General features: G+C 36.9%; 2 protein-coding genes across 2 annotated transcripts; one reads left to right on the forward strand and one right to left on the reverse strand.

Annotated features, from left to right (window-relative positions):
• Positions 1-193: 193 nt before the first annotated feature.
• On the forward strand, positions 194-3,452 carry LOC106424859 (1-deoxy-D-xylulose 5-phosphate reductoisomerase, chloroplastic-like). Its single transcript, XM_048750730.1, has 11 exons — positions 194-546; positions 776-969; positions 1,214-1,300; positions 1,617-1,805; positions 1,894-2,043; positions 2,125-2,192; positions 2,275-2,386; positions 2,477-2,581; positions 2,660-2,781; positions 2,867-3,013; positions 3,083-3,452. The coding sequence occupies exons 1-11, from the start codon at positions 453-455 to the stop codon at positions 3,249-3,251; spliced, it is 1,437 nt and encodes a 478-aa protein (XP_048606687.1). The 5' UTR covers positions 194-452; the 3' UTR covers positions 3,252-3,452.
• A 9,655-nt stretch (positions 3,453-13,107) lies between these two features.
• On the reverse strand, positions 13,108-14,528 carry BNACNNG70900D. Its single transcript, XM_013865580.3, has one exon. It carries the CDS (start codon positions 14,371-14,373, stop codon positions 13,423-13,425), a length of 951 nt encoding a protein of 316 aa, XP_013721034.2. The 5' UTR covers positions 14,374-14,528; the 3' UTR covers positions 13,108-13,422.
• Between the last annotated feature and the right edge of the window lie 8,599 nt (positions 14,529-23,127).

Below are 23,127 nucleotides of genomic sequence, written 5' to 3' on the forward strand. Positions count from 1 at the left end.
CACGAAACGTAAACCGTTACTTTTGTCATTTTCTTTATATTAAGTATAATAATAATGATGCTTTTAAAACTATATAATTAACACGTTCATAACACAGTATTTTAAAGATATTCTTCCATATTTAATAACCAAAGAAAAATGGGGACAGCATACTTTACCCTTTACAACTTGTTGTCGTTACCTTAATAGAAATTGCTTTGACTAAAAAGTAAAAACCCCAAAAAGTCGGATCTTAGCAATAACAATGTTAAAAACACGATATTAAATAAATTGAGAAAATGTCGTGAACCATTCAAATTGCGATCCTACCACTAATCCATTAATATTCTTCTTATCATCTCTCTCTCTCACTGTTGAATGCTTGTTCTTCTCTCTATCATCGAACTGAATCAAAACACTGAGTAGTGGGTTCTCTCTGGAAAAAGATTCGATTTGTTTGAAAAGACAGACGGATGATGACACTTAACTCACTCTCTCCATCGGCTGAATCCATATCTCTTTGCTTCTTGGATACCTCCAGGTTCACCCAAACCCCCAAACTTCCAGGTTTCTCTCCAAAATCTCTTTTAGATTAGAAAAGCTTTAATCTTTCAATAGTTTTTCGTATGCTCTTATGAATTTCGACATCTGGGTATCTTCAAACTGTGACATATGATCTGATTCTTTGTAAATTCTTCGAATTGAGACACTAATCGGGTGGTTCAACTCTCAAAGTAGGATGGATACTTTTGGGTTAATTGAGAGTTTAAAGTTTACATCTTTGGAGTTGTCACAGGTGGGTGTAGTTTGAGGAAGAGGAATCAAGGGAGAAGTTTTGGAAAAGGAGTCGTCAAGTGTTCCGTGAAAGTGCAGCAGCAGCAACCTCCTCCGGCATGGCCTGGGAGAGCTATTCCCGAGCCGCCTCGTCAATCTTGGGATGGACCTAAACCCATCTCCATCGTTGGATCTACTGGTTCTATTGGCACTCAGGTTCTCTATCACTACTCTAGCTCCATAGCTTGGATTATACGGACATTGTTTTGCTTCTTTGCTTACTCGTACCTGACTGTAAATTATGTTTAAGATGACTAGGCAGGCACAAAGAAAGAGAGAGTTTTTTTCTTTTTTACCATATCATTATTAATGCCTAGTGATTTCCTAGTAGAAGTGTTTGGATGAGACTAATCATTCTTATTGATTACAGAGTCTTGTGTTTTTTTTTTTTTTTGGGCAGACATTGGATATTGTGGCTGAGAATCCTGACAAATTTAGAGTCGTGGCTCTAGCTGCTGGTTCGAATGTTGCTCTCCTTGCTGATCAGGTAAAATTAGGCATTATGTGTTAGTTTACAGTAATTACTGTCTCCAATTCATTGTTTAAGACCTCCCGGAATTAGTTGTATCTCCCTCTTAAGTGGTAGTGTCATTAGCAAGATACTCTAAACTAGTTGTGCAGCCAGGTCAAACCGTGAAATCAGCTTCTTGTTTAGATTTTTTTTTCAACCATCCTTTAGACTATCCTGGCATCAATTTTACTCGCCAGTTTCAGTGGCACAACCATTAAAAAGATATTGTAAACTAGTTACTTAGTTTCTACACCTTCAGTGATCTCGAGAAACCTCTATATTATGGTTGCAGGTAAAGAGATTTAAACCTGCATTGGTTGCTGTTAGAAAAGAGTCATTGGTCGATGAGCTTAAAGATGCTTTAGCCGGTTTGGACTATAAACCTGAGATCATTCCTGGGGAGCAAGGAGTCATTGAGGTTGCCCGTCACCCTGACGCTGTAACTGTTGTTACAGGTATAGTAGGTTGCGCAGGTCTAAAGGTATAATAAACTCTAATGTATTTTGTTACCAAGTAAAAAACCTTATTTAGAGAATATGAACTTGAAAGTTGCTTTTTTTTGCATGCAGCCTACGGTTGCTGCAATTGAAGCGGGGAAGGACATTGCCCTTGCAAACAAAGAGACACTAATAGCAGGTGGTCCCTTCGTGCTTCCACTTGCCAACAAACATAATGTTAAGATCCTTCCAGCTGATTCAGAACATTCAGCTATATTTCAGGTATTAGACTTATACATCTTCGCCTTAAACAACTTTTCTATCTCTGGCTAATTGAGTGATTCCTGTTTTCTTCTTTTATAGTGTATTCAAGGTTTGCCTGAAGGCGCTTTGCGCAAGATAATCTTGACTGCATCTGGTGGAGCTTTTAGGTTTGCTTCAACATCTGTGTGCTATTCTTCTCGCTCTCTATAACTCTTTTGGTTAAATAAGAAAACTGGATGTTGGTTATAGAGATTGGCCAGTTGAAAAGCTCAAGGAAGTTAAAGTAGCAGATGCGTTGAAGCATCCTAACTGGAGCATGGGAAAGAAAATCACAGTCGACTCAGCTACGCTTTTCAACAAGGTTCTTTTTTCTCGAACTAAACTTTTGATTTAAAAAAGTAACATTTGATCAAGGTGGTAAGATGTGAGTTCTTGACTTTCTTGAAACCAGGGTCTTGAGGTCATTGAAGCTCATTATTTGTTTGGAGCTGAGTATGACGATATAGAGATTGTCATTCATCCTCAGAGTATCATACACTCCATGATTGAAACTCAGGTCTTGCTTCTGAAAACAAAACTTCATTTCCATCTTATGGTTTTCAGAAACAGGGTTTTAACGTTTTTTGTTCGATAGGATTCATCTGTGCTTGCTCAACTGGGATGGCCTGATATGCGTTTGCCGATTCTCTACACCATGTCATGGCCCGATAGGGTTCCTTGTTCTGAAGTAACTTGGCCAAGACTTGACCTTTGCAAGTAAGCTAACCACAGCTATATATTTTGGTTCGGTTTATATATATAAAAACCAAACGGTGGTTTAAGATTGTGTGATTGTGGGCAGACTGGGTTCGTTGACATTCAAGAAACCAGATAATGTGAAATATCCATCAATGGATCTTGCTTATGCTGCGGGACGAGCTGGAGGTACTATGACTGGAGTTCTCAGTGCAGCTAACGAGAAAGCTGTTGAAATGTTCATTGATGAAAAGTAAGTTTTTTTAAAAGTGGGTTCATCTCGGGTGTTCTTGAAACCGTATAACGTTGTTTTTGTTTACAGGATAAGTTATTTGGATATCTTCAAGGTGGTGGAATTAACATGTGATAAGCATCGAAGTGAGTTGGTAACATCGCCGTCTCTTGAAGAGATTGTTCACTATGACTTGTGGGCGCGTGAATACGCTGCGAATGTACAGCTTTCTTCTGGTGCGAGGCCAGTTCCTGCATGATGATTAAATACTTGTTGGAGCCAAGTGAATAATAAGAAATGATGGAAAGAAGATTAGTGCAGCGACTGTGTTACTTTAAACACCGTTTTTGGCAAGGATTACTGATTCTAAGTTGTACCTAATTTGTCTGTGATCCGAACAAAGTCAAACCGGTATTTTAAACCCATAAACCAATAAAACTGATAATTTTTCCCCTTGAAATTGATATTTAAAGGCTTTTGCACACAAATTAAAAAAATATATAATTTTAAAAAAATTATACAATTAAAAATCATTTTATCACTTATGGGAACATAATTTAACCAATAATAATACAATTGATCAAACAAAAAAACTATGAAATCGACGTCGACTCATGTATTTTTTTTACTAAAGCATCATTTAGTATGATATGGAGAAAGTAGTTGTCGAGTGCCACCTGTTACAAAAATAACCATAGTTTTCTTCACTGTAGAGGGTGCGGTCTAAGCGACAGCGGCTAAGCGTTATATAGTAATCACAAATTGAAAAATATTAGTTAAAAAAAATAAAATCCTTTTAATTACTTACGTATTTATGTAATTTTATTTAGTTAAATAAAAAATCCTTTTATTACTTACGTAAACATAATTTAACCAATAATAACACAATTGGTCAAACAAAAATAATGAAAACGACATCGACTCATGTAATTTTTTCACTAAAGCATCATTTAATGTGATATGTAGAAAGTGGTTGTTGTTTGCCATCTTTTACAAAAATAACCATAGTTTCTCTCAGAATATCAATGTTAAGACTACTGCAAGATATAAGAGCTTATAAGTTTGTCCTCTACAGTATTCTAAAATACGGTATAAGCTGTCGCTTAGGCGGTGTATAAGCTGTGCCGTTTTTATGTAATACAATATTTTGTGTGAATTTAGTTAGTTCAAATGCTAGCGTTAGTGGATATTATGCGATTTATGCGGACACCTAAGTGGATTTTAAACATCCTTTATATATTAAAGCGTAAGTCACTATACCAATAATATTTTGACATGTGGCATGTTTAAAAATTATTAAAAAATAAAAATAACTAAAGCAAAACTGTTAAGATTTGAGAGAAGATTTGTGAGAATGTGTTGTATATTTATTATTGCTTACACCACTATATATAGTGGTTCATACAAGGTGGAGTCAAAGGGAGAATTGATTACAAAGATACTCTATATAATGACATGGTCAAACTCATAAAGACTAAGGTTGAATGGATCTTCCATGTGGCTGGATGTAAACCCCCAATGGACTCCAGTCTTGAACTTGTATGGTCTAGGTTATGGACCATCCACTTCATGATTCATAACACTCCCCCTTGGATACCATAACCATATAGGGTTTGTAACATGCTAATGTTGCCTCATTAAAACCTCTCCCAGAAAATCCAAAACCCAATGTGGTAAAAAGGAAAACCAGAGAAAGGAAAAAGAGTACAACACACATTACTCCCCTGATTTGGACATCACTGAAGGTCCTTGAGTCTACGCGTGCCAATCTTGTTGCGTGAACTTCCTGAATGTGCAAGAGGGAAATGAATTGGTGAAGAGGTCGGCTGAGTTTTCACTAGACCGGATCTGAAGGACGTTGACCTCTCCAGCTTTCTGCAACTCATGGGTAAAGAAGAACTTGGGTAGAATATGTTTGGTTCAGTCACCTTTGATATACCCGTCTTTGAGTTGAGCAATGCAAGCTGCATTATCTTCATATATGATGGTCAGACCCGTTGGGTCGCATATGGACGCATAATGTGGTCCTATACCTTTTGTTCAAAGATGAACTTTGATCTTATAGCTTATCTTTATGATAGCTTATTCATTCATACCACAGCTTGGTTGGTTCATGCTGAGAATTCGACCAACCATAAGTATTACCAAAATTTGGCTAATTTGTGGTGATGGTCTATAACCTTTTCTAAGGTTTAATGAATAACCATTTAACCTATCTTAGGCTGGTTAGTATAAAACACAAGGAATTTAAAATTCCTCTATGGACTGATTTGAATTGTTCTTATAGAACTCTTCACTTGCTTACATGTAGTAATTTAATTCAGTCCATGAACAACTTTAGGAAAATGCTGTTCAAGAGAACTTCTTTTCTCATCTTTTGATTCTGAGCTCAATATCATTTGGTAAACCTTTTGGTACCAATAATATTATCATCATCATCCAGTGAGTCATATATAGTATACTACATCTTTTGAATTTCTTCCAGACATCATATGTAGTGAATTATGTAGTAGTATCCACCACATTGGATTATATAGACTTTTCCCGGTCTGTCTCACGATTTATCCTTCTTTCAGGATTTATATATTCACTGGACAATACGCCTTTTATATATCACTTTAAACCCCACGTTTCTTTCATTATTCATTATGAGTACTCTTGTGTGGGTTTATGATCCTCGATACATATCTTTGTATTCATGTGCTACATACTTGCGCATTTTCTATGAATGTATGTGTCGACACACTTATATATATATATATATATATAGTTCCAGACATGGTATAAATCAATTTGAGATTTCATTATCTAGGACCTTAATAACCTTATAACTTGGCGTCCCAAGCTATATGGTATGATACCTAGTTGTTCAGCTGGCCAGCCTTATATCTCAATGTCTGGAATGGTTCCCTTTAATAAAACTCGGATTTTATCTCATGCACCTTTCTTTCTTTCCGAGGTTCCTTAGAATTTATGGAACTTTATTTGGAACATTTATTTGGTCTATCTTATATAGACTTTGTAGCAACTTGGTTGTGTCTTTAAAACATCAAAACCGTGTGGTGCTAAGCTGGGATGACATAGTCATTCTTTCTCTCGGGTCAATGTGTCTGGCATTTTATTTTGCTATCATTGTAGCATATGGACGTCTATAAATTATTTTCTAGTCCGAGGATCTTTGCCAAGACATTGATGGTTGATACCAGATGGTAGATACCATTCTTTATCATTCTTTATACCAGCTTATTACTTTTCTCCTTTCATTGTTGGATATTCGGATTCATAAACCTTATGTAATCCTTGTTCCTTGGCCTATAATTAGATCACCCATTTTGGCTCAAGGTTTCTTTTAAACTTATGGAGAAAGTATATTCATAATATATATCCAACATATATTCCCAATCCTCTTTATGAGATTCTAAGATCACATGATCTTAGATGGCACATATATTTGTGGTGGATTCTTTCATAATATCTTAAGATGATATATGTCTGGACTCATGACCCGTATCAGTCTGAGGTGGGAATATCTATGATCACTTATATGGCCTGATATAATTACTATGGCCTGATGCAGGTTCATTCTTTTATAACTCATGGTGTCCCCAAGCATATGGACTTTTAGAATTTGAACCTTATAGGTAATGGTCTTTATATCAAATTCAACCAATATGTAATATGGTTGTGGACCATGTTTCACGGATTTTAGTATGGTCATGTATCATGGGATTTGTCCTCACTCCCCCTCATGAACATACTCAAATTCGTGGTGCTTGGGACAATAAATTCCCTTGTGCATAGATATATTGCACACACGTGAGATCTTATGGGATAACATTTGTGCCCTTTTAAATATTTGCATCATAATCCGAATGGCTAAGTATGGTAATGCCATCTAAGTGATAAATTTCGTGGGTTAATCAAACATGATTGCCCTGGCTATTTGCCTAATATCATATTGATCACTAGATCAATAGAGAATGTAGTCTCGACCACTTAGGCGATTTTAATTTAGGTACTCTTATTCCCTTTTGTCCATTGTTGGAAACCATTTTCTCTACTTAATTCAATGGACCTTATAGGATGAATATAATGCCATTTAGGCAAAGCCTTGGTCGAGCTTCTTTTCTTTCTTTCAAGGAATGTCCAGTTGAGTTCAAGAGTATTTTATAACTGAGCCTGGATGGCAGAGCATGTCGTGCCATTTGTCAAAGGCTTCTTTGAACTCTTTGGAAAAGTGAGTTGGGGTATTAATCCTCAATCATATTTATCTTGGCACAATAAAGGCATATAGATATAGTTTCTTATCAAACAACAGTTTGAATAAGATAATGATGAACTCAAAGTAATTCATTTTATTAATGAAGTTGTGTATAAAGCAAAGTATCAAAGCAATTCATGAAACATAAACTCAGGAAACATGAAAATGAGAATGTCAAAAGACAATTATATAATATGGCCTTCACAATGCATGTGTTGCCATATGGCGCTCAACTTCAGCTTCATCAGCTATAGGAGGCCTCATCTCATTATTTTTTAGCTCAATGTATCTTTTCTGAAGCTTGTCAAATCTGTTGATGGTATCTTTGATTTTCTGCTTTCTTTGTTCAGAAGCCAAAAGATATGACAAAAGGTCATTATGAGTGGTGAACTTCTTAGGCGTGTGTAACAACATCACATCCTTAGGGTGGAATGTGGAGTAGGTCTTATATAATAAAGAATAATGTGTTATCCTTTCACCACATAGTTCAAGACTATAAGCAATATCCATCAGAGCAGAATTATATTTGTCCACGGATTCAAAATCCTGGAATCTGAGGATCTCCCATTCATGGTTGGCCTTTTGCCACGATACCGGTTTGAACCTTTTCCTTAACTGTAACCAAAGGTCACAAGGATCCTCAACATGGAGATACATGTCTCTTAGTTCCTCAGTGAGATGATAACGAATAATCGTTATAGCTCTATGCCTTTCACTGTCAATGATATCATTGTACTCATTGATGCATTGTCCGAGTCCTCAGGATCTCAGGGCAACAAGAGTATTCTTTATCCATTCTAGGTAATTATCTCCAGAAAGATTTAGGGCAGAGTAATCTGAGGGTTCAAATCTCGACATCTGAATATTTAACGAGTAATTCAAGCACTCAGAATTCTATGTAAGCAATAGAATAAATCAATGTATATGATTTCAATAAGGCTTTCCCCCAAATCATATAATCTATTTGCTTAAGCAATCTTAGTATGAGAATGATCAATTGATCATTGCATCTAGTAATCCTTTTAATTATAATTCAAATTGGATTGATTATATATATAGGGTATTAAGGCCCTTTAGAATTTGAATAAGGATCAATCATCATTTCATTAAATGAGATCAAGCAAGATGGATGAAATCAAGCAAATGCATGGATCAAGAAAAAGCTGAATGCATGTTCAAAACTAAGCATTGGACTTAAACAATCTATATGTGTGATTCCTAATGCATGAGAATATTTGGTTTTCAAAGATCATAAAGCAAAAAACGATTCCTTCCCCCTTTTACAGGGTAAACCAAGACAAGAAAATTTTACAATTTTCAGGATATGTCTAGAACAAATTCAATTAGATTTTCAATCAATTTGGTTTCAAGGCAGGTTTATTATTTCAATTAAAGCAAACATGCTTAGTTTAAACAATAATCGATTTAATCTAATTAGATGCAAGCAATATGAATCAATTAGATGCAAGCAATATGAATCAATTAAATTTTAATTTAAATGCACCATGATCAGAATAGTCAATGATATGCAAGCATGCATGATTGGTTTTAACAAAATGACAATCGGATGCATGGAAAAAGGTTGGTTCAAAATAATCCAAGTTTGATCTAATGATTTACTAATCTAATAGATGCTATCAGGTATGCATATAAGATCAGTATATAATTCAATCATCACAAAATCAGTCTTCAAGGATGGTTTTAGATCAAGATTAATTTAACAAGCAACTATGTGATCAATGTTCAGTATATGATTTAATCATCACAAAATCCGGTTTTAAGGTTGGTATTAGATCAAGATAAATTTATATCATTTGTTCAAACTATAATGAACCGATTTCAAGGCCGGTTAAGATATAGATAAATTTTGACAAACAATAATGTGATCAAATGATATCAAACCAGAATTTATTTTATCTTATGACATATTAATTTAAATCAAGACTATAGGTTATAATTTTTAAAATACTACCTAGTCAAAGATATGCATTTATTAAAATCAAATATGCATTTATAAAAATTAAATATGCATTTATAAAATCAGAAAAGTTTTTAAAATTTTATCAGTTACAAAAACAAACATCAATGGTCAAAGATATGCATTGATTAGGATTTATTTCGGTTTATTTGGTTTGACTGATTTTCAAAGAATCTGGCCGAATATGGCTCAGGATGTTTTTGATTGTTTTGAATTTTGGATTTGCTGGTTGAGAAAACCAAGCAAGAAGGATTTAGGGGATTGATATGTATAATGACCATCAAGATACATATTTAGATTTAAGGATTTTGATGGTGAGGTTTTTGATGGCCGGCTTATTCATCCTGCTAGAATAGCTGGTGATGCGGATGCTCAAAGGGTTTGATTATGGGTTTTGATCCTTTAGACAATCCGGATTTAAGGTTGGATCAAATAGGAGAAAAAGGGAGAGCCGATTTAAAGGCTTATGATTTTATGATTTTCTCTAATATTTTTTATGATTCAAATAGTTCTTAGAAACAAGATTCATATAGATCTTAGATTATTAATAAGTTTTATAAGTTTTTAGAGATTCTTAGATCTTTAGAGATTCAAATAATTTTAGAATCAAAATTCATATATATCTTAGATTCAAGATTAACATTTGAGATAATTTTAGATCTATAGATTTTTATAAGTTTTAGGATTCATATAGATCCAAGATTCAGATATATGATGTTCTTAGATCTTTAGGTTTTGATTAGTTTACCTTTTACACCACAAGGATTCTGAATGGACCACCGTGAGAGAGAGGGAGTGATCCGCGGATTGAGGTGGTTGAGAGAGAGGTGGAGGAGCTGGCCGGAAAACCGTGAGAGAGATAGACTTGGCCGGCGGAGCAAGGCTGAGGGCCGGAAGAGATGGCCAGAAAAGAGATGATCGCCGGCGGATGGGATTGCTCAGGTGGAGAGAGTCTCGTGCTGATAACGTGTTAAGATTTGAGAGAAGATTTGTAAGAATGTGTTGTATATTTCTTATTGCTTACACCACTATATATAGTGGTTCATACAAGGTGGAGTCAAAGGGAGAATTGATTACAAAGAGACTCTACATAATGACATGGTCAAACTCATAAAAACTAAGGTTGAATGGTTCTTCCATGTGGCTGGATGTAAACCCCCAATTGACTAGCCTTGAACTTGTATGGTCTGGGTTATGGACCATCCACTTCATGATTCATAACAAAAACAGTTTATTTCTTCTCTGCAAAGAGAAAAATTGTTTTAACCGCCTCAACCGTAACATCCATGATCTCCACCTCTTCCTACATCATCTCAAATAAATGAACGTTAGAATCACTTCTACAACAGATCCATTTATAAAATTATTTAAACAGTTAAAGTTCTTGCACATAGTAAATAATTTTAAATTTATAAATTTATCATTTTTATATACGTAAACATGCTTAATTTATTATAAATTAAAATGATTCATATACTAAACTATATTTTTATACATAAAATTATATTTAAAGTATATTTTATGTTCATTTTTATAAAACTAATATATATATATATATATATATATATAAATTTTATATTGATATTTAATGTAAAATCATATATCCGTCGAAATCCGTTTAGGTGTCGGTGTATATAATTAAGCTTTAGAAATTGAGTGCCTAGCGGTTTTAGAACACCACCTCTAATGATCTTCACCAAGAATAGATTTGGATTAAGAAAACTAATCACGATCATTTTGTCTTAAGAGTAGGAATAAAGACAACAATCCACTCTTCTTAACCTACTCCCACCGCTAAAATCATTAGGAATTATTTAAACTTGCAAGTCATATATGAAACATATTCACATTTAGATTAATAATTCATTTGGTAAAAGCGATGTCGAACAACAAAAATGTTTATTTTGTCGGCTCATTATTTCGAAATGATGATGTTCTTTTACATAAGCTATTATTAATAAACATACTATGAAAACAATTGCCCGATCTATGATCATGTAAGTAATCATTAATCGTAACTTGCAAGTCATACTCTTCATAATCTTATCTTCTTATCATTCGTGTTACCAGTTTATCTGAGGCGCTGCTGCGTTTTCTAAAAGACACATGTATAAACTTGTACGTAGGTTACACTCTATATTGTATTTTGATTATAAATTAAGCAATAAGAGTTGTTATAGTGAGAATCTGAGATACTTAATACTTGCGTATATTTGGTTGGTAAGACGTTCATATTTGCCGCCTTTATATCCCTATATATTATTTGTGAAACATTACAATTTCTTTTTGTAGTCACGTGTCATTACTAGGATGATTCTTAGAATTATTAGAGAAATATGTTGGTCCATCTAATTATACAATAAGCTTTTTATTAAACTAACCATAAATTTATTATTAATATCATTTATTATTTCCTTAAATAAAGATTACGAAATTGCCTAATATGGCTAAAAGATATATGATAATTAATGATTTTGAATAATAAAGATCTGATAAAAAATAATGTATCTTCTATCAAATTTGTTTAATTTTAAACTATTAAAATAATTTTAAAAAATCACAATAACCATATTATAAAAATTTAAATTTTTCTGTATATGTTATATTTTGAATTTTAAAAAAACGACTATAAATTACTAAAACTGTTAAAAGTCTCACATCCAAATTTTAGTGATCTATAGTTTAAAATTTTTGTTATGACAAAATACAAATGATTAAAAAATCATATAAATAAAAGTCTAATTTAATTAATTATTAATATTTAAAATATATATATGTATATATATCATTCTAAATTAAACTATAAATCATATTGAATAAATAAATATTTTAATTTCAAAATTTACTTTGAATAATTTTTTTTTGATAAAAGTTTTGAACTAACATTGATAAATTTTTTTAAATTATAAATTACTAAAATTATTAATCTCACAATGAAAATTTTGTTATCGGTAATTTAAAGTTTTTGCTATTAAAGATACACATGATCAAAAAAATATATGAGTAGAAAGCATCATTTAATAGACATTAATATTAAAAATATACTATGTATGTTAATATCATTTAAATTTTACTACATATCCTATCAAATTTTTAAAAAAAATTGTTTGGATTAATAAAATTGATTTATACGTTCGCACCAATTTAATTATATATGTAATAGTTACTGACTTTTAATTATTCAATATATATTTATTATTTCATAATATGTAAGAACATATAATACATAAAATAATTTATATATATAATGTTTATCTCGCGCAAGGCGCAGATATTAATCTAGTTACAACTTAATTTAGTGATAATCATTAAAGTTACCATTGCTGTAAGAATTACCAATCAAACAAAGTGAAATGTGAAATCCATTGCAGTAAACTAAACCACGTGAAGTCGTGAACCGAAATCTATTCTAGTTTTATATAGTTCCAAAATATTAATTTCATTGTGGATTTCCCACTAAACATAAACTTCAACTATATAATGAAAGAATCAACGACTAGTATTAAATTCATCTAATCTTCCCAATACATTATTTTACTCTGATTTTTATGTTAGTTGGGATGACTCAAGCGACTCAAATCAATAATGTGAACACAAACCTCTTTATAGAAACTTATCTCAAGGCAAACCAAACATTCTTACAATATCCACCGAAATGCTTTATATCCAAATTAACAAATGCATCCATATCTATTTTTATATAATAAAGTAATAAAAAAAGTATATATGCGAAGATTCCACACGTCAAAGGACCACACTCTTTTGTCCAAATAAAGAAACATAAAACATTTATCCAAGTTTTGAATTCTAGAATACACACAAACATCAGGTCATCAAGTAGTCTTGCTTTTGTAATATACCGTGTAGACATTTGAATCTGCCAACCATCATATAATTAGGTGAAATAATTCAACACTATGACGATATATTTACAATAAAATGAATAATAACCATTAGTCTCTTTTCCGATAATCTTACATCTAATCCAAACCGACACATCGAGTTTTTTGATTAAAAATTATTCAAAAAATATGCACTTTCTTTCTTTCTCGCAAACACTCGAGATTTTCCATGAAACCAAAAAGAAAAAGGTTGAGAGAGAGAGGGAAAAGGAAAAGAAACCGAAGCCCACTTAAAGTCCACGTCTTCGATTTTTGTTTCTTCTCTCCTTCACAAGATCCACGTCACCTTTTAAAAAGGACGTAAATGACGACTAAGCCCATTAACATTTTTTATTATCCCCATCATATCCTTTCTATACGGCACAAACGGCTGTCGTTTCGTCTCCTCGCTTTCCTTTTCTTCCTCTCCGACCACAACCTTCGACTTCGACAGCTGTTCTTCTTGATCGGAGCTAGCAGTTTCATCTCCCTTCTTAACCGGCGCCGGAAACACGAGCTTGTCGTTCCCTTCGCTGCTGCTTCTCACGTAGAGAAGATTCCTTAGCTTCCATCGTTTCGAGAATCCCGCGGAGTGGCTTTTGATCTTGCTATGCGATGGAGAAGACGAGAGTCGTTGGAGATCTTCGTCCCTCGAATGTTTCGGTGTCCAAACGCAGTAAGTCTCCGGTGGAACTCCGGATAGATCATCATCGGTCTCCTCAGACGAAGAATTCGACGTCGGATCTCGCTCTTCGCTCATCAACTTTCTAAGCGCAGGACGACGACGTCTCGGTGAAGGCGACGGTTGAGATTCTCCTCCGCTTTTTCCGTCCACCGGAGGATTCTCAGTTCCACCACTGTAAGGATTCGACGGACGGATCTGACCGTTACAGAAAATCTCGTCGGCAGTAGCGACGGGATGAGAGCACCTGCGGCTAGGACAGTCGAAGGCGAACTCGAAATTATTATCATCGTCGTCGTCGTTGTTGTCGCGGTGGGAGTCTGATCGTTGCTCCTGGTCTCTGAACTCCTCCACGACTCGAGCGGCGATTGAGGCGAGGTCTACGGCGGAAGAGAAACTGCCGAAGCTCGGTGAGTTGGAGGAAAGGGAGAGTAAACGGCTCGTCTGCATGTCTACCAAAGTTGTTTCTTTCTGAGTTTTCTCTGAAGCGTTAAACAGAGAAAGATGGTTTAATGCTTCGAAAGTTGGGACCCGTGGTAATATATATACGACGAAAAAATCTTTGTATTTTCTTTTCATTTACGGGGAGAAAACAAAATTAAATTATTACATTAGGAAGATTAATTGCTATTTTTAATTAATCAGGAGCCAAAAATGTTTAAAAAGTTTTATTAAACTAAATACTAGACATCATTGACCTAACAAGGAGCGTAATCAATAATCACCATAAACCACTGACGATGACATATCAAATGAAATATAATAAAACCTATAATCACATACTCGTCTTATATAAGAAGAAGTCTTCCATTTAAAAAACGCGGTATATTTGGTCAAGAATATATTTTTTTCTCCGTAATATTTTGGAAAATGTCATATCTACTTATCTTCTTCGGTGTCACGTTTAATCACTATCGAATCATGAGGTGATAAAAAACTTATCTATTCAGTTATTTAATTTTCTTTCCACATATGAACATTTCAAATGTTTATCATGTCATTGCTATGACGTACTAGACGTAGGTTACGCGTTCTTTATATATTATTATTGGTTCCATGTAGTGATTGAACATATATCATGAGAATATATCTACTGTCCTAGATTCGAAAACATAGCTTGTTATATGACTTTTCTCTCTTTTCTTTCTAAATTAATAATCTAATATACTAATGACATCACATCTTAGTAATAGAAAGAAGTACAAGGTTGTGATTGTGAGATAATATGGATTTTGGCAGGTCGTTTAAGAAAACGTAGTGATTTGTAAAATGAATAGGTGATACTATTAAAGATTTGATGTTTCAGATTTCATTTTTTGATCAATATTTTTGTAAAACTTTACATACAAAACTAGGTTACATGTATAAATAATAATGATACGCATTTCCCTTTCTGTTGTCAGCCTATATATAGATATATATAATCGACAATGATAGTTCGATAGAATTTATATGTGAATGGAAAACATAAATACAGTAGTTTGATGACCACTCTGTTTTATTTGTCTGGCTTCGGTAACCACCACTATAATTATGATAAAATGCGAACCTTAAATAAAAATCTAACCAATCACATAATATTATTCTGAGAACCGAAATTCGCACCGTCGATTTCCGTTTAAATAAGAAAAATTAAAAAAACCCTAATTTCCCAGAGGTCCCGGATATCTGCTAAACCACACGTCAAGCAATCAAAACACGAAATAAAGACGAGAAAAATAAGAAATCGTAATAAAGAGCGAAAGGTGTCTTATTCCGAATTTGCGTATGAACGTTACAACAAGGTAGAAGCCTCGGCTATGAGAGTTGTCGGCGAGATTCCTAGTTCTAACAACCTAAGACTGCAAAACCTAGTTGAGTCGCAGCTCGAAATAACAAAAACGGAAAATTGCCTAAATGTTCTAAGTGCTAAGTTTTCTCCCCGACAAAGTCCTCCAGTGCCTCTCGCCTAGGACTCCTTTATATATTCGTTCCTAGGTTGGTTTACGCTTTTTCCTCTTCTGCCTTTAAGCCGTCATAACTTAAAAATGGAGATATTCCATTTTCCCGATTTTTCTAATTATCTTCGAATACTTCGTACTTATCCGCGGAAACTTGACATTTATCTTTCCTTGCGAACCAAGCATAAACCGTCCTACGGTTAATGGGCTTTTGGTTAAGAAATCGTAAGTGGGTTTCGAGTCACGTCTTAGGTCTCTTTGACCGTTGTTTGACTCGAAACGTTTATTACGGCTTCTTTCGATAAAAACGAATTTTCCGCGGTTTTTATCTAAAAGTTCGATTGATGACTTCAAATGACGAGAAACATGAAATGGGTTGGCTACGGTCTTCGGGAGATAGCATTAAAGAGTAGACGAGAATGCATGAATTCGTGTCGTATTGATTTTTAAGAAAGCACGATCACTACGTAGCGACCGAGCCGTGTATGTGCTCGGTCGCTACGTAGCGACCGAGCTTCGGGGAGAGCTCGGTCGCTACGTAGCGACCCAGCCGTGTACGTGCACGGTCGCTATGTAGCGACCGAGCTTCGGTGAGAGCTCGATCGCTACGTAGCGACCGAGCCATGTAAGTGCTCGGTCGCTACGTAGCAACCGAGCTGTGTACGTGCTCGATCGCTACGTAGCAACCGAGCTTCGGTGAGAGCTCGGTCGCTACGTGCTTGGTCGCTACGTAGCGACCGAGCTTCGGGGAGAGCTCGGTCGCTACGTAACGACCAGCTTTTGTGTGGTTGCTACGCGGCAACCTTGTTCGAGTATTTCTCCGCAAGATTCTTCGTAAAAATAAATCTTTTTCTAAGATTTATTTTTCGTAAAAACGTTCATGCCGATTTTTACGGACTTTCAGACATTGATTCCGTCGTGACCGATTTTGACCCCAACAATTATCAATAGTTTTAAAAATGATACTGAAATCTAAAGCAACTCCAACTTGTAGTTGGGCCTGGGCCTTCTCGTATTAGTAAAAATAGGCCTGACCGAGCTCTCACCGAAGCTCGGTCGCTACGTAGCGACCGAGCCGTGTACGTGCTACGTAGTGACCGAGCTTCGGGCGACCGAGCTTCGGTGAGAGAGCTTCGGTGAGAGAGCGATCGAGCCGTGTACGTGCTCGGTCGCTACGTAGCGACCGAGCTTCGGTGAGAGAGCGACCGATCCGTGTATGTGCTCGGTCGCTACGTAGCGACCAAGCTTTGGTGAGAGCTACATGCTCGATCGCTACGTAGCGACCGAGCTTCGGTGAGAGCTACGTGCTCGATCGCTACGCAGCGACCGAGCTTCGGGGAGAGCTCGGTCGCTACGTAGTGACCGAGCTTTGGTGAGAGCTCGGTCGCTACATAGCGACCGAGCCGTGTACGTGCTTGGTCGCTTCGTAGCGACCGAGCTTCGGGGAGAGCTCAGTCGCTACGTAGCGACCAACTTTTGCGCTGGTTGCTACGCGGCAACCTTGTTCGAGTCTTTCTCCGCAAGATTCTTCGTAAAAATAAATCTTTTTCTAAGATTTATTTTTCGTAAAAACGTTCATGCCTATTTTTACGGACTTTCAGACATTGATTCCGTCGTGACCGATTTTGACCCCAACATTTAGCCCCCCAGCTCGTTAGAACCATGAGCTTCTAGCGCGAGGTTTTAGCGAGTGGCTTGGCAAGTTAGGCGGAATTAATGGTCGAAAAGGTTCATGGTAAGTGATCTTCTCGCTCTTCTAAGAGTAGAACGCGATAAGATTGGGGCTGCGACTTATGACGGCTGCCTACGTACCCTTGTTGAAGGGATCAAGCCTTTCGTAGTTCGTCTTGGAGTTAAGGTTCTTATGACTTGTTTTCCAGCGAAACCTTTACGGTCTAGTTTTCATGTAGCGGTTATCAGGCGTGTTGATGCCGATGGCATTTTATATGGGTGTAGAAGGAAGATTACGAGTTGTCATCTCGTAATCAAACTCTGTGTGAACTGTTATATCCGTGATCTGTTTCGAGAGTTTTCCGCAGTGTGTAAATCTTGCGGGATTTCTGAAGACGCTCGAATATTGGCAAATAGATAAATTTTGGGATCTCGTATCAAGGTTTTTGATACTATGCCTAGAGATGTTAGAGACCAGTGCGCTGGGTTTAGGGCAAGACCTAGGTTTACCCCTGGTTTTAGAGGGTGCAATGACTAATTCGATTTACGTATCCTGTTTCAGTTTCATCATGATTCCATACCGATTTAAAGTCCGCGGTAGGTTCTCGGCTTATACGACTTGTATGGTTGGAACCGAGCATCTCTCCAAGGACAATTTTTAAGCCTCCTGGAAGTGCTGACCAAAAATTTTGGGTTTCTTTTATAACGCTATTATCCTTGTGTCGGATGTACGAGAGTCATCTCCACGAGATGGCTAAGTCTGTTTAGGACGTTAAGAGTTCGTTGTGATCAACAACAAACTTAATGGTAAAAATTACCGTTTCGAGTCTTCGCGAAGGATATGTTTTGAGAAGATGTTAGTGCGTATGACTGTCTGGTCTTCCAAGAAAGTATTTTTATCGAGGAAGGAAATTTCGTCGAAGAACAAATCTTCAGGCGTCTATGACGCCTCGCGAGGCTGAAGATTTGTTATTCTTTTGTATGCCGCGTTTCGTGCTTGAAATGTTTGCGGGCTTGAAGATGTTTTGCGATGTTGCAAGGGTTTAGTCTTAGCCCTGCGTTTGAGAAACGTTCTTGTTTGACTACGGATGTTCGCAGCCAAAATTGTTGTTCCTGTTTGGATGCTAATAATTTGATTTGCGATCGAGGAATTAGGACTGAGGTGTCGCGTAAATTTTTTCATGGGAAGAAGTGTTTTCCTTCATAGTTCTTTGTGAAGTGTTGGCTTTCCGAGATCTATTTCGTGCAATTTTGAGGATGTTTCTTACATTTCTAGAAGCTTTGTTACGAATTTTTCCTTACATGCCGCGTATTATGGGTAAAACGTTGCGGGCTTAAAGTGAATTGTGGAGCGTATTGAACTCGGTCAATTTTTGAAAAGTTTAGATCTTCCTTTAACCATTCGGTTGTTAGGACTGAGTTTCGTTACGAAGGATTTATCATATGACTTCCGACTATAGGCTAAACGATAATTATTCTCTTAATAGTCACACGACGTTTTTAGACAAATCGTAGATTGTCGTTTAGCCGTTAAGTGATGGAGCTATGGTTTCTCAAATAGTTTGGCTTGGCGTGAGGGATGTGTTCACTCAGATAGCCAAGGATGTTGTAGGTCATGGATTAGACCATGGTACTTTAACATTTAAGGTCATGTTAGTTTACGATCGTCCTTAAAGGGGATGGCAAATATTGGTTTCGACCTTTAGTGGAAGGCGTAATTGACCGAGGGCCAAAGAGAGCTTGTTGAGATTGATAGGCCAAGTTTTCCGGGGTTATCCATGCTAATATGGCTGATAGTCGTAGAAAACTATTCTCCGCTCTAGGTTTCAGTTATACGACGAATATTTCGTACAATGTGGCCTATAGTCTTATGAAAATCAAATCTTTTTTGCTTGAGGAAGACGAAGCCCAAGAGGTTTGCTACATAACCAGTGTGGAGTCAGTGGCTGGACGACTGCCATCTCGGATGTGACCGAGGGAAAAGAAAAGAAGAAGCCAGCGAGCCGCGTGGTTCTTCATAAAGCATGTTATGTTAACTTTAGAAGGTTTCTTCGTAAGGCTTGGTCTGATTGTACGAAGGATTTTTCGCGTAAGTAACGGGGACCGGTTTTACGAAGGTTGTAGATCGGTGATATGTAAACATATGTTAAAGTAGCTTTGTTTCTGTGGGTTTCACGAGAAACGTTTCTGCTGTGATTTCGATCCTAGGTGAGAGTTGCTTGGAGTTACTCATGGAGTGTTACCGAAGTTTATTTCATTACGATCTAGTCGCAGAACCTTTTTCATAGGTTTTATGAAAGGATTCTCATGACACACTCGTTTCTGGAACGAATTGGTCGACCAGAGGTGGATATAACCACCATCGGGAGGAAACCATCTTTTGTTCACGATGCTACATCTATTCTCGAGTTTTCTTCGTCACAAATGTTTTCGATGCTTTTTCGTGACTAACTTGGTACAACGGAAACTGAAAGAAATGCTTTGGTGATTGAAGATTTCTCGTAGAAATTTTTAAACGAAACTGACTTTCTAAAATTGGAAAGGGCTTCAATACTTTGACTAATCGTCGAGTTTCAGTTTGATATTGGTATTTTTTTTTGTACGCAGTCTTTGAGATTTATCTTCATGATCGTCTCGATATGTTGCTAGCATTTAGATGAATTTTAGATTGTCGTTTGCCTATTTGAGACAATTTTCTTTGACAAAATCGTTTTCTTGACTATTTGCAAAGGTTTTTAAAGTTTGGGAGTATACGAGTATAGTATACGTACCTACTCCCCCTTTTTTTTTACGAAAGAAAACAATTGAACCGATACTTTGAAGGGTTGTGTACGTTTCTTCTTCTAAGGTTTGAAATGAGCAATAATCCTAGACGATTTAAAGACGACGCTTGGACTATGATTTGGTTTGTTTCCACTTTGACGACTTGGAATATGTCGGTTCTGAGAAAATTTCTAGAAACGAATCGGTTTTAAGACGACGTTCATGTCTCTCGTTTTTTCTCTCTTTAGGAAGCAAGCTTGATATGCGTGGCGATCGTTTCTCGATTTTCAGAGAGTTTAGATCGGTTTACAAGATCTGGCTGAACAGTTATGGAATGATATATCGAGACAAGAAAAATCGCCTAAGACTTAGTTCGCTAGACTAAACACCTAGGTTTTTCGTTCCCTGAAGTTCTATGGCAGTCTCAAAGGCGTTTTTATTTCTTAGTAATTTCCTACGAAAATTCCAAGTCTGATTTCAAATATTTCAAGTCGGAAATACCTTAGTTTTCTCGAAGACGCTGTTTTGTCTCTTCTCAGTTTTGCTTGCTTATTTTCCCTTCCTCTTCTCGTGTATGTTCTCCATTTTCGATATTGGTCTTTTTCCTTTAAACCTTACATTTATCTTCTGAACTTGGCTGTTATCTTCTCCTTAGATACGACGTCAATTTTTATAAAAAGGTTCAACGTAATCGAATAGTTGAGGCAGCTAAGGTGTTAAGTTAACTGTTGCCATTTTATACGATTAATCTGAATCCAAGCGAGAAAACAAGTCTTTGCAGGTTTTTTTTATCGTAAAGTTTCTATGGTAACTCCAATCCAGACGAAACAAGAGACGTTTCGATCGAGATTTGAAGGAGAACACAAAGATGGAGGTAAGGGCGAGTAGGAGCAAGCGAAGGAGTTTAGACTTGTCTTACTTGTTTTTGTCGTAAAATCTCAACGGAAACCTCGATTGAGACGAAACGAAAAACGTTTCGATGAGGATTCAAAAGAGAACCTAAAAGAGGACCTTTCTGAGGCCTGACAGGTCTCTATGTAGCGAGTGAAGGTCTGACAGGTTGCTACGTAGCGAGTGGAAGCAAGCCAAGAAGAGTCCTACTTATTTTCGTCGTAAAATCTCAACGGAAACTCCGATTGAGACGAAACGAAAAGCGTTTCGATGAGGATTCAAAGGAAAACCCAAAGGAGGACCTTTCTAAGGCCTGACAGGTCGCTATGTAGCGAGTGAAGGTCTGACAGGTCGCTACGTAGCGAGTGGAAGCAAGCCAAGAAGAGTCCTACTTGTTTTCGTCGTAAAATCTCAACGGAAACTCCGATTGAGACGAAACGAAAAGCGTTTCATTGAGGATTCAAAAGAGAACCTAAAGGATGACCTTTCTGAGGCCTTACAGGTCGCTATGTAGCGAGTGAAGGTCTGACAGGTCGCTACATAGCGAGTGGAAGCAAGCAAAGAAGAGTCCTACTTGTTTTCGTCGTAAAATCTCAGCAGAAACTCCGATTGAGATGAAACGAAAAGCGTTTCGATGAGGATTCAAAATAGAACCTAAAGGAGGACCTTTATGAGGCCTGACAGGTCGCTATGTAGCGAGTGAAGGTCTGACAGGTCGCTACGTAGCGAGTGGAAGCAAGCCAAGAAGAGTCCTACTTGTTTTCGTCGTAAAATCTCAACGGAAACTCCAATTGAGATGAAACGAAAAGCGTTTCGATGAGGATTCAAACGAGAAAGCAAAGGAGGACCTTTCTGAGGCCTTGCAGGTCGCTACGTAGCGAGCCGTGTGCGTGCTCGGTCGCTACGTAGCGACCGAGCTGTGTGCGTGCTCGGTCGCTACATAGCGATCGAGCTGTATGTGTGCTCAGTCGCTACGTAGCGGCCGAGCTGTGTGCGTGCTCGGTCACTACGTAGCGACCGAGCTGTGTGCTTTCTCGGTCGCTACGTAGCGACCGAGCCTTGTGCGTGCTCATAGCGACCGAGCCTTGTGCGTGCTCATAGCGACCGAGCTTGGCTAGAGCTCGATCGCTACGTAGTGACCGAGCTGTGTAATCGATTTGCTGTGCTTCCTTTTTCCGCGATTAACCTAGGGGTTTTCTGCGGTTTTTGGGAGAACAAGTTTTACCCTTCCAAAACCTTTTCGGAAAACGTGTTTTGGTAAAACTCTTACGCATTGAAACTTGTTTAGCTCGGAAATGAGCCAAACTTACGGGATTTGATAAAATTTCTCAATTTCCTTTATGTTTAGACAGAGAAATCGCAAGCTCGTTTCGTAGCACTTCCTGTTGGCGAAAAGTCGCGTCTAGGTTTTTTTTCGATTTTTTTTTAGGCACTATGGTGTTTGCGTAATCGTTGGCCATAGGCGCAGTGGCGGCTGAGGTTGTCTTACCAGCGTTGTTGCAAACTGTGATTTTGTCTTTTGTGTTTCCAGACATTGTTTTTATCAAGTGGCTGAGAGTTAGATTGATCCGTACCCCTCCCCCCCCCCTCCTTCTAGCGCCAAACTGTGGGAACCGAAATTCGCATTCTCGATTTCCGTTTAAATAAGGAAAGTTAGGAAAATCCTAATTTCCCAGAGGTCTCGGATATCTGCTAAACCACACGTCAAGCAATCAAAACACGAGATAAAGACGAGAAAAATAAGAAATCGTAATAAAGAGCGAAAGGTGTCTTATTCCGAATTTGCGTATGAGCGTTACAACAAGGTAGAAGCCTCAGCTATGAGAGCTCTCGGCGAGATTCCTAGTTTTAACAATCTAAGACTGCAAAACCTAGTTGAGTCGCAGCTCGAAATAACAAAAAACGGAAAGTTGCCTAAATGCTCTAAATGCTAAGTTTTCTCCCCGAAAAAGTCCTCCAGTGCCTCTCGCCTAGGACTCCTTTATATACTCGCTCCTAGGTCGGTTTACGCTTTTTCCTCTTCTGCCCTTAAGCCGTCATAACTTAAAAATGGAGATATTCCGTTTTC

The sequence above is a fragment of the Brassica napus genome, chromosome C3 (assembly GCF_020379485.1).
Source record: "Brassica napus cultivar Da-Ae chromosome C3, Da-Ae, whole genome shotgun sequence".
In the NCBI taxonomy this organism is placed as follows: domain Eukaryota; kingdom Viridiplantae; phylum Streptophyta; class Magnoliopsida; order Brassicales; family Brassicaceae; genus Brassica; species Brassica napus.

What these genes read in the sequence shown, in the direction of transcription:
- LOC106424859 (XM_048750730.1), top strand. Translation starts at nt 453, where the DNA reads ATGATGACACTTAACTCACTCTCTCCATCGGCTGAATCCATATCTCTT. An exon ending in AACATTCAGCTATATTTCAG is followed by an intron (nt 2,044 to 2,124) that starts GTATTAGACTTA and finishes CTTCTTTTATAG; the next exon opens with TGTATTCAAGGTTTGCCTGA. An exon ending in GAAATGTTCATTGATGAAAA is followed by an intron (nt 3,014 to 3,082) that starts GTAAGTTTTTTT and finishes TTTTGTTTACAG; the next exon opens with GATAAGTTATTTGGATATCT.
- BNACNNG70900D (XM_013865580.3), bottom strand. Translation starts at nt 14,373, where the DNA reads ATGAAAAGAAAATACAAAGATTTTTTCGTCGTATATATATTACCACGG.